The sequence below is a fragment of the Zerene cesonia genome, chromosome 5, assembly GCF_012273895.1.
Source record: "Zerene cesonia ecotype Mississippi chromosome 5, Zerene_cesonia_1.1, whole genome shotgun sequence".
NCBI lineage: Eukaryota > Metazoa > Arthropoda > Insecta > Lepidoptera > Pieridae > Zerene > Zerene cesonia.
Window position 1 is genome coordinate 7,083,292 of NC_052106.1, and position 11,653 is coordinate 7,094,944.

Consider the following 11,653-nt stretch of genomic DNA (forward strand, 5'->3'; position numbering starts at 1 on the left):
CGGTCGTGGTGGAAATCTTTGAGGGAGGCCTTTGTCCAGCAGTGGACGTCCCACGGCTGAAACGACGACGACGACGAACTGCAACTGCAACAAAAGGTGACTGACTAACATATTGACCTATCGATGCACAGCGCAATTCACTGGACAGGTTAGACTGAAATTAGGCATCCGCTAAGAAAGGATTTTGACAATTTCTACCTAAGGGGATAAAATAGTGGATATACCATGATAATTTATTCTGTCCACTAGTTACCGCCTGCCCCAGATGCGCGCGTATTGTTCCATTTTGAAAAATATAGCCTGCAACACTTAGTAAAGATTTTCAAAATCGCTCCAGTAGATTTAAAAATTATCCCCTACAGCCTTACAAAATCACAAACGCAAACACAAATGAGGGTAATAGTTTTAAAATAGATAATATGTATTCTGTGACTACCACATCTGGTGCGATCAAAAGAGATTTCAAAGAAAAATAATAAAGTTTCAGATATCTTGCTCTTATTCTGATAGTCATTGCCTCATGGAAAGAGACAGCTAACTGCAAATATTTATGAGCTTTTATATACATTTTTATATCACAGATTTAAACTTGTATTTAAGATAAATCATAAAATATTGTTTCATTAAGTAGAAAGATTTTAGCTAAAATTTGATATTTTAATTTCAAAATTGCATAATTCGTTTTTTTATTTATTTCTTTAATTATACCTACTGATGATTTTCGTAAGATCTCTTTCAAATTGGTGCAAATTTTGGCATCGGGCATTTCATACATAATGGATAAACAATTAACAAACAATTGTAGGTTAATATGTTTTTGCGACTTCATTTATATTGTTAGGATATATTAATGTTATGTTTCTTGAAATTCTGACTTTAGATACTAATTTAGTTATTACTGAAATGAAATTATTGTGATCGATAAATGTTTATATGTATATTAGTTAATAAATTGTTATTTAGTAAAAATAATGAATATTTTATTACTATTCGGAACGAAAACAGTTAAAATAAACATTGTCTGACGTAAATAATTGTGACATTTTTTCCTCCCTTTTTAATCGTTACCACTTCCTACACTATATTTTCCGTACATATGAATGTACAATAATGCAATGTGTGTGGTGTGATTTTTTCTAATATAAAAAAAAAAAACATCGAAGCAACATAGAACAAGGTAAGTCACTAATTATGTTGTCTATGGAATGCTGTCGTGAGTGTTTATTCTAACGTGAGTATTGTCTTGAAAAGCAAATCGCAAATGTTATAACTGTGTTTTGTTTTTGTACAGTTCGTGCTCCGGATGGAATAACTGTTCGCTTAATGCCCGGTCGTCGGAGTAAGTATATCAACATTATAAGTTAGAAATAACCCGTTATAAAAAGCAATATGGCTCCACAAGCGCCTATAGATTATAGAGTTTAATTGGCAACTACAATCCAAATTTTTCGTTTTCAGAGATTGTGCGGTCGTGGGTTTTATGAAACGAAGTAATGCCTACGAATTATACGTTCTCTAATCTATCTTAAGTGCAGTAGTTGAAAACAATCTGTGATATTCGCATTTGGTCATAAAAGTCTGATTTTACGTTGATATTTTGAGTCACATTCCAAATTGTAAGAAGGCTTGTCTATGATTGCATTTTATAGGCTTCGGGAAAATACCGATAAAGTATGAAATCAATTCCTTCCTATTCTCACTCGAGTGCTCTGTTGTACCAAATGCGAATAACTGTATGTTATTTACATTTTATCACTGCTGCACTTTAGGTGGATAGGAAAGTACTACGTAGTGAAAATACTGTATTAGTACGTACCTATTGTAATACTATTAAATATCTTATCAATTTTGTATTTATCGTTAGATATTTCGATATTATTGAGAAATCTATATCAAAGCTTGGATGAACGTGAGACGATGTATTTATATTTATTATAATATGTATATGAGTAGGTTTATAGAGGCCCGTTTCAAATTAGGAATTTTTATACAAGGAAAATTTTAATGGAATTTTTAATAAATAAATGTGAAGTGGAACGGAAATGGAGTCACATTTATAAATAAAAGCGTATTCACAGTAAACTCAATTAGAATCTAAACTTACTTATTATATCGGTTGAAAATCCGTATTTAATTTACTGAAAGTACTTTGAAAGAACACTTCAATGCTATGAAACTAAAAAAATAACTATTATGTACTCAAGCATACTCATACAAATTACTTTTAAAAAATATGCATAATAACCACATCTGCTACGTTTCTGCGAATTAAAAATTAATTGTAGCAAATAGTTAAAATACCTTCGTAAAATTTGTTATTCCATAGCTAAAATCTCTAACATCGAAAATATTAAAAATTTAAGTGTTCAAATGCCACAGTGTAATAAGTTGTAACATTTAATTGAATTCAGTTTTCAATGAATATTCAATACAATGTAATTTCTTTAGGCCACGGACGAACAATAAATACCTAAAACGTCCATACTTTGGGCTTAAGGGGACTACATAAGCTAAAGACTTCAGTAAAAAAAATAAACTTAACGATTAAAAACCCTACAAATACTCGAGCAAACATTCTGATATTCAACTGAAGAAGGAAGATTCTATTACTTTTTTTTTTGTTTGTAACCATACATCGCTAGTTTTCATTCAATTGACATGATATTTTTAACCATACATCGCTAGTTTTCATTCAATTGACATGATATTTTTTGTGGCTGATGAAAATGACTGATGACCGTGACCTTTATTGTAGAAAAGAATAAATTGTCAAAGAACATAGTAATTTAATAATGATTATTTTTTTAGTATCAACAATAGAGTTTTAGTGAGTCACGTATTCTTATTTCTGAGCATAACTTATAAGCATGTGTGCGCGCGGCCCTTGTGTACCGACAGTGGGCCGAGTCCGTTGATTCTAGCAGACCATAGATAATACTATCGGCACGTAGATTGTATAAGTGTGTGCGTGCTTTATTCTATCTCTTGTAGTCCCCTTAAAAATAATGTATGTTCATGATAATGAAAGGAAAAGATATCATATCGGCTTAAAACTAGACGATCGAAGCCATTGATTTTGTTTATAAATATACTTCCTCTAAAATTTGCGAACTTACACATAAAGTACACCTTTTACTAAAACTTTAATTACAGTAGGATTCCTCCTTAAAAATTATTATTATTTACAATAATTACAATAACAGTTTCCTTAGAAAAATTGCGTCATTTTATAACGACGTTTATCACGTGTAATTAATGCGGCGTATTTTGCGCTTTTTTTTTTCAACAAAAATGAATAAAATATCGATGAGGTTGTAATAAATACGGAATATATTCTAGAGTCCCAATTTCCACTAAAAAGTTACTGAAAATAAATTGATGTAAACACAAGTCAAAGTTATTGGGAAATACAGAATTATTTAATTAAAAATAATAAATTTAGAGGATCCAATTAAGGAGAAGAAAAATCCTACTAAAAATATTAATAAAGTTTGATTGAAAAGTTCGTTTGATTCGATGATTTCGTTATTCAATATAATTGCCTTCGAGGCTCATACAACAAAGAAGGCAGTCGATGAATATACCAGCCGTAGTCAGCCGATTGTTGCTGCATTCCAATCAGTTAACTATGTATAGTCCACACAGATGACCTTTATTTTGATTATTGAGTGAAAAAATGGAACTGAGTGTCATCCATTGCCACATATCAATCCATAAATTCGTTAGGTTGGGTCTATTGTGAGCTCAAGCAGCACTAGCTACGAACAGAACTTTCTCAAACCCAAAATATATTCATCCACGATATGCACAACTCTTACTTTTATCCATTTTCTTTAAACTGATAAATGGTGCTTCATTCAGAACGTTATACCCCAAAAAGTTATTAAGTTTACATCAAATGTATTTAATAAACGTAACATTAATGAGTGTTTTAGCCTTTTTTGTATTTGTCCGCGACCCAAGTGAACTTTTCAACCAAACCTTGAAAGCCCTCTATCAATTATATCGTCATATAACCCACAGTTTTCTCTTTTTTTATTTTAGATATTATTAAGAATTATTGCGATACATTTTATTGCTAGCTATTTGGTATACTTGTACAATATGATTTTTTTGGCTTGCCCTATTTTTTATAATTTTGTGTTCTAATTAGAGCCGTTACTGATAATGAGATATACTTATGGACATGATGATAAAAAATGTATTGTTTATTATCCAGTGTTACTAGTTTTTAATAATACTTGAAGATAATAAAGAGTTTAGCGATTATGCAAAACATCCAAAGTATGAGATTCATGACTTTTCTACGTAATGTGTTGCTATAAGCAAATCACTTTTATCGTAAATCTTAAGTATGAAATATACATTTTCAATAGCAGTGTCTTAGTAGCAGTTGTAGGGCAAATAAGTTTAAGAATGTATTGACGACTTAGTAACGACTTGCAACGATGATTCATATTCCAAACCTCATAACATGTAAATAAATAAAAAAACATGTTCTTTGTGAAATATTCTTTGCAATCAAACCTTTGCCTAAAACTGAAATTATTTGCTCTTAGGTTTTCTAAAAAGTAACTAGCTTAGCTTCTCTTGGTTCGAACAGGTTTAACATAAAAGTGATGAAACGGACATATGTGTAAATCAAAAACCTACCTATATATACCTAATAAATAATCATAATTGTTGGTTCATCATTATAGTCACCTTACATAATAACACAATTTTACACACGAATTATTAATTTATTTGACCAATCCAAAAACAATAAAAGCTAAATTTATATAATTACTGGCAACACAAGCGAATAACGGCGAAGTTTTGTGTTCCTAGTCAGTAGTCACATATAAAATTTGTGAGTGCTTAAATTGAATAAGCCAAATAATCTACAAGACCCGTGTCTCATTATGAGGCCGATGATAGGTGATCAGCCTTCTGTGTTCTGCCAGACAGAGACCGTTATGTCTTTCGTCCCCAACAAGAATCGAACCTAGATTTTACGCTCAAATAGTAAGGAATAAACCAAAGGCTAGTATAGTATTATGCTCTCTGTGGCAAGGATGAGTTATCTAAAACATGTAGGAACTCAAAATTTGATTTCAAATACCTTGCTAGCAGTAATTACTAATTAATCACACCGAATTTTTTGCCGTGTGTATTTTCAAATGAAGTCAAAGGCAGATACTCTCCAATTTAAATTATAACCACTTCTCGTTTATAGCAGTTATAGGTTTATGTACAAACACCGCCAGCAAGCTTAAGTAGCTTCAAATTCTTTAGATAAGATTAACTTTATGATGTATAGATATATATTTGTCAATATTTTGATCAATGAATCGAAGTACTCATAAAACAACCAGAGAAGAAAAAAAGAGAAGGTTGCTGCATCTTTTTGGACATCTAATTGGCCTTAAATTTGCCGCGCTTTCAAACTGCCGCCATGATGCAACGCTATATATCCCGCTTATGGGCAAATCCGAAACTGAATTTTTTGGCTGAAGTATATCTAAATAAAATTAATAATGCTACGTCATACGGGTGCGCAACAAAATCAACGGGCGGCGAATAACAATAATTGTTTAAACGTGGTAAAATATGAATGTTCGTTATTCGCTTACCCATTCGCACGATAGTGAAAATGCGGTATGTTATGATGTGAACAATTCTTAACTTTCATTTTAATCGGTTTACTCAGTTACAAAAAGTAATGTGAATAAAAAACAGATGTATTTGTAAAATATTCCTGTTCTTTTATTAGGTATCTAACCAATTAATATATATATATATATATATATATATTTTTTTTTTTTTTTTTCGATTTAATTATGTTGACATCTTGGGATATTATGTTGACATAATTGACACTATGACAAACAATGTGTTGAAGCACCCTCCACACAATTTAATCTTCAAAACAATCTACTATCAATAAAGGCCCCAGGCCCCAATATGAGATACCTTCCCATCTCCCAACTTTAGTACTACATATTAACAATCATTGTAACTGGTCGAAATTCGCTTGTGATGACTTGTAACAGTAATCAGTATTAAATTTTTATAGGTCACAACCCTACAGTATTTAGGTATCCAAAATTAATTTCACCATTAGGGATCTGGAAATTTTTGTAATTTAAACTGTGATTTCTAGTCGATGTTCTGAAATGTAGGCCTGTTATTTTCTACATGGAAAAAATTGCAATCAAATGAGAATTCAGAAGGCATATTGATTATTCCGCTTTACGTACTTATTTTAAGTAAAAAGCATTTGTATGTATAAATAAAATTGTGCTCATCTGTAGCTTAAATCTATTTAGCATGCTTTGATTTTTATTTTAATTTACATGGCAACACATACAATCTTACGAAATTTATTAACACTCAACTTCGACTATTAGAAATTTTATAAGCAATATGAACCTATCATATTTCTTAAAAATCTAAGCGTGCTATATATAGATCAAAAGCTATAATTGTATATATTATGAATAAGTACCATGTATTGTTATTTTTGCTTTTGATTATCGTAAAAATGTGCAAGTTTTTAAAAAATTCCGCAATACAAATAAAATTGTATACCTCTATTACATTAGATAATCATCTGTAACACAAACTTATGTAGGTTTTTGAAAATATTATACTGGTTACTTTTTCTGATTCAGTAGGGTATTCAAATCTCAACGAAAATCTTTCTCAGTGACATCAGCAAAGTAAATATTAAAGGTATGAGCGCATACAAATTGTTAAATATTTAAATAGGTTTTTTATATTATGAGGAAATGTTAGCGATTTTAAATGTTTACTTACTAAATGTATTTAACTAGTGATTTGACAGTTACTACTTGCCACATCAAAAATAAATAAAATTTTATTTACTGCAGATATTAAGAAATGTTGACACTAAAGAAACAAAATCGTATGTCAGTCACCTCAGTTAAAACTTGCACAGTTTTACCCATTTCTAGTGCTTCTATAGTATTTGAATTAGGGGATATATATCTAAAACTTGGTATATGTACTTACTATCATGTGTATCAAAATAAAACTTGTTATTGAAATTTGTTTAACTTGTTTTTTATTATCTTATAATTTTTGTAGATCTACGATTATAATGAAAATGTTAGAACCTACAAATACTTAAAAAAACACGAAATAAGAAACTTGGCTAATGAGAATATATTTTCAAACCATAGAATTTTTTTAGTTCTTAGAACAAAAATATTTCAACATCGGTTCCTTCCATTGAAATGTTACTGACAATTGAAGAACAAAATTATATTATTGATATCATTATCTCCTATTTAGATTTTTAACAAAGCAAGAATTCATCTTAAAATTTTCTTTAAATTTTTATCTTTTTTAAAATAGCAACTCATTGACTTACCAAATAGTAAAGAATAAAAAGAAACTAAGAGAAGTCACACTGTACATTATTGTCCTTTTCTTATGGAACCTATCCATTGATTATACTATTTACAGAATCACATTACATATTGTAAAACCTGACTGACAAAGTATTTAAATTGCAGTTCCCCGTTCTAAGTTCTGTTTAATCTCTGCAGTGTGTTCACCATAGAATCGTTCCAACTTCTTATTGAATTTGGCATTCCGTTCATTAATGTAATCAATATCAGCGTCGTCATTGTGAGTCCGTCTCCTGGAATATTTAGCTCTTTTGGCAATTTGTCCCTCCAGGTCATCTACCATTTTATCCACGGCTTCCTTTCTATCTTTGTGCATTCCGTGAATAATCACGTTTGGTCCGCCGTAGAAAGCGTCGCCATATTTTTGTTTTTGCTGTTCATATTGCTCCATATCTGCTGACGGCATGTTCTTGACAAGACGGTTATATTGCCTAACTGTTGCTTGTTCGTACGTCGAGAAGCCTTGATCTGGATTCTTTTTCTTCTTTTTACGTTCTAATCTCTCCGCTTCTACTGCTGATATGTTGAGTAATTTGACTCGGTCGTAATCCTTACCTTCTTTGGCAGCTTCCTCGCGTTTCTTCTGGTCGTCCATTAACCATTCTGCCTGACGGCGTTTCGCTTCGTAGTTTGACGGTAACTTGTTTCTAGCTTCTTCAGCTACGACTTCTTGATGGTTGTGGCTCCTTGCCTCGTTTCTAGCGTTGTGCAAGGTTCGCAGTCTCTTCAAGCGTTCCGCTTGTTTCTCAGCGAATGACATTTCTTTAGGTGCTGTCGTTACTTGTTCTATTTCATTTGAACTCATTTTTAAGTGTTTTAATTAAGAGTATTTTCAAAAATAAAGCACTATCAACAATAAAATTCGCGATCAACATGAAAATGTCAACTGTCAGGTGTCATTGTCATAGATAATATGTTATAGAGTGTAATGAACATTGAACATAAACCTACATCAAATTTTCTAGTGCAATTTTATAGATCAAAGAACCTAGACTCCTAAATCCTAAATAAACTTTATTTTAAATTAATATGGATGTGTTCAGAATTTATAAGTGGCTCTAGTGTAACAAAAGTAGTTGTTTATTTGTAAAAATTGATCAAATCATAATTGTTTTCAATAAATAATTGTCAGTAATTATATCATAAATAATGTTTAGTTCAGAGATTTAAGATAACTAAAGAACTGTGAAAATTTTTAATTAGATTCATGAATTTAATAAATCGATAGTTCATACCAATCACTACGCGCCACAGATTAGTAAATACTGTAGTGCCCACACAGGCCTCAAGTCATCAATGAGTCCAACGTGAAGTTCATGCAAAACAATATGTGCTAATTGCTAAACCGTCAAGTGAACAACCTGAAGTGAGTTAGTAAAATCGTAACGTGACTGTGTGACGGTTGTGTGTTTCAGTGAATATTTGTCTAATATTTTTTTTAAGTCGAGTGTTTATTTGGAAAAACGATGTCGGATGAAATCGCTGAAAATGGAACGGCGAACGGAGACGTTCCCGAAATCGAGCTCATTATTAAGGTATTGTTTTATTTAAGCACGTGTTTTGTTCAGGATTATCTACTCCGGTCACCTTAACAACATTGCACTAAGCTGATATTCATATTTTGTAGAGTTGGCAATGTCAGGGATTTTTTGCCGCTGTTCAATCATCTCGGAATCGTTTACAATTATCAGTTTTGAGAACGCGACTTGTATGGTAGAATCGTATGCTTGAAAGTATATTATTACTGCACTTGTGATGCATGTTATTTAGGTCACTTGCCGTTGTTTTGTGCCTGATGCATTATGTATATGACCATTATGTTTTGAGATTTACGTTTTGACATATATGTTGAGATGAGGTCATTTCTTCATTGGATTATCGTTTGTTGAAACGTGCATGACTCATTTATTGTGGAACACCAATATAAATTATTTTTAGAATTTCGTTTAAAGGTTGTTAGCTCACTGCTTGTCTTGTAAGGATAATCGAAACCATTATCTAATTGGTATTACCATTAGTTAATGTGGAAATTACGCAATGTTCTGTTTTCTAAATTTGAGACTATTTCAGTTCAATATAGATGAGTATTAAAACTTTTGCATAATTTACCAAAAGTACAATAATTAATCAAAACATTGTTTTACAACTTCAATTAAGTAAAATATAAAATACAATAAAGGGCTCAAAGTTGCTCCCAAATACTGTAATGTTTAATAATTAAAAATTCATGTAATATTTATTTTACCAAAAAACCTTCACCACTTTAATGTTATCTAGAGAATAATAATTATTGCTGGATCATTTTGAAATACTATTTTCATAGCAATTATCATCAAACACATTCAATTGGTTTTATTAATTTGTATTTCATATCAAAGGATTATATTAGTATGACTCATAAGTAATCTATTGTTGGTCTTTTAATTTCTTTATTCTGTTTCTATGTACATATTATTATGTAGATCACAGAAAATTTCAATCACTCTTTCACTCGTTTCTAGGATATTACAAATATAAGAATGTTGCTGTAATTCTATTGTAAATTAGGCTCTTTTTGAAAAGAATTCACAATTTCGAAGAGACAAACAATTAAGTTACTTAAACATTGAATTTCTAATAACAATACATCATTTCTATTCTTTCAAAATTTCCCATTTATAAAGCATTTCAATGCTATAAAACTAAAAATTAAATACATGATGTATTCCAAATCAAACTTTTACAGCTGATAACTCTAGTATATTACAATATTTATTTAATTTGAATATGAACAATCACCCATATGGTCATCTATTTATATACTAACAAAAATATAAATACAACTTTCATTCAGAAAGTGTATTTGCTACTGTTGGGTGATTGCCAAGCTGTTTTTACTTTATATTCGTTTATTTGTGCATCCGCACTGGAAACTGTGTTATAGTGCCAATGTCATTGCTTTTTTGTAGTAATTTGTTTTTTATATTGTAGCATTTTCAATTATGAAATGGCTGTTGTTAGAATAAGGTATCTAATTTTCTACTTCTTTGTTAATGTCAAGTAAATTTTATTACAAATGGGGCAGATAGTTATTGTTGTTGATAGTTATTAGTATATTGTTTCGTTGTGAATAAAGAAGTTTTTATACAATAAAGCAATATAATCTGATCTATAACAGTGCATGTTTTATATAAATTAGAAACTATACAATAACAAAACACTCAACAAGTATATTACACTCAACAAGTATATTATGAGACAATAACAATCTTTTTAAATACCCGCATCACCTATAATTATTGTAGTCATTAAAAATTGCACGGTTATTTGAGATGCTTGCTTGTTTATTAGACATGAGAAGTAAGTAGTGAAGCAGAATCAATTTGATTCATCACTTTCACCTTTTAGTTATTTTATTCATGTAAAACTAAAAACTTAATATTACATCTCAGTAATAGTGTTAATCTTATACTGATGGTACTTTATTGTAAAAATCATATATCAGCATTCAATCCCAGTAATGTTGCAAGTATTACCGAAATTATATAATTTTAATTGGCATTATACGCGTTACAAGAGAGCACTCGTCATCAGTCGCCTGCGCTCGCGCGTCTTAAATAAATGGTCGCTATGAACGCAACCATAGACAAGATGATTCAGTGTCTCTCTGCGAACGTAATAGTTGACGGAAGTATTAGCGAATATTTATTCTGTGGTAATAGATATACCGCATTTTTTATTGCACAGATGCGGGTTAATGGTCGTTTTAATTGAATTTTATATATGCCAGAATAGATAGGTATGGCGTAATATGTATCTAAAATTAATTTTAGTTTGGCTAATTTTGATTAGGCAAGCATAATACTAAAGATCGTCTATGACGTTCTTGCGTGTAGTAAGGCGGTCAGATAGAATAATAGACGATAACAGAAATAATTTAAGATGTATATCTGAGCTTAAAATATCTATTGAATTCAAACTTCTTTTTATTGTGGCCTAGTGATCTGTACTAGTTACAGGTCTTTTCATAGACCTTTTTAATACACACGTTTACTTCACAACTATTAGTCTAGTCTAGGTAAACAGTTAAGGAACATACTCAACGGATTTTTATTTAATATAATATTATTATTTTAGATAACAATAAATATCCTTTATTACACAAATGTTTCTATCAGATCTGTACTTAGTCTGGCCATAAATACTGTTACACTTAATTATAAAAAAATATTACATTTGAATTTCGAATCTGTCAT

The 11,653-nt window shown here is 30.6% G+C and overlaps 3 protein-coding genes across 4 annotated transcripts in view; 2 read left to right on the top strand and 1 right to left on the bottom strand.

The window, feature by feature from the left end:
- The window catches only part of LOC119839883, a 7,678-nt gene extending 5,089 nt beyond the window's left edge, over positions 1–2,589 (top strand). Inside the window, exons 4-5 of the mRNA XM_038366311.1 lie at positions 1,292–1,339; positions 1,459–2,589. Of these exons, the coding sequence (XP_038222239.1) occupies positions 1,292–1,339; positions 1,459–1,484 (74 nt within the window). The 3' untranslated portion in view covers positions 1,485–2,589. The remainder of the gene's footprint in view (positions 1–1,291; positions 1,340–1,458) is intronic.
- Positions 2,590–7,154: 4,565 nt separating this feature from the next.
- Positions 7,155–8,327, bottom strand: LOC119839885 (pre-mRNA-splicing factor Syf2). The gene has a single exon (XM_038366314.1). The coding sequence runs from the start codon at positions 8,221–8,223 to the stop codon at positions 7,513–7,515; it is 711 nt and encodes a 236-aa protein (XP_038222242.1). The 5' UTR covers positions 8,224–8,327; the 3' UTR covers positions 7,155–7,512.
- A 465-nt stretch (positions 8,328–8,792) lies between these two features.
- Positions 8,793–11,653, top strand: part of LOC119839884 (chloride intracellular channel exc-4) — a 33,298-nt gene continuing 30,437 nt past the window's right edge. For both annotated transcript variants that reach the window (XM_038366312.1, XM_038366313.1), the window contains exon 1: positions 8,793–8,953. In XM_038366312.1, coding sequence (XP_038222240.1) covers positions 8,885–8,953 — 69 coding nt within the window. In that variant the 5' untranslated portion in view covers positions 8,793–8,884. The remainder of the gene's footprint in view (positions 8,954–11,653) is intronic.

Coding starts and splice junctions, on each gene's coding strand:
- LOC119839885 (XM_038366314.1), bottom strand. CDS start 8,223: ATGAGTTCAAATGAAATAGAACAAGTAACGACAGCACCTAAAGAAATG.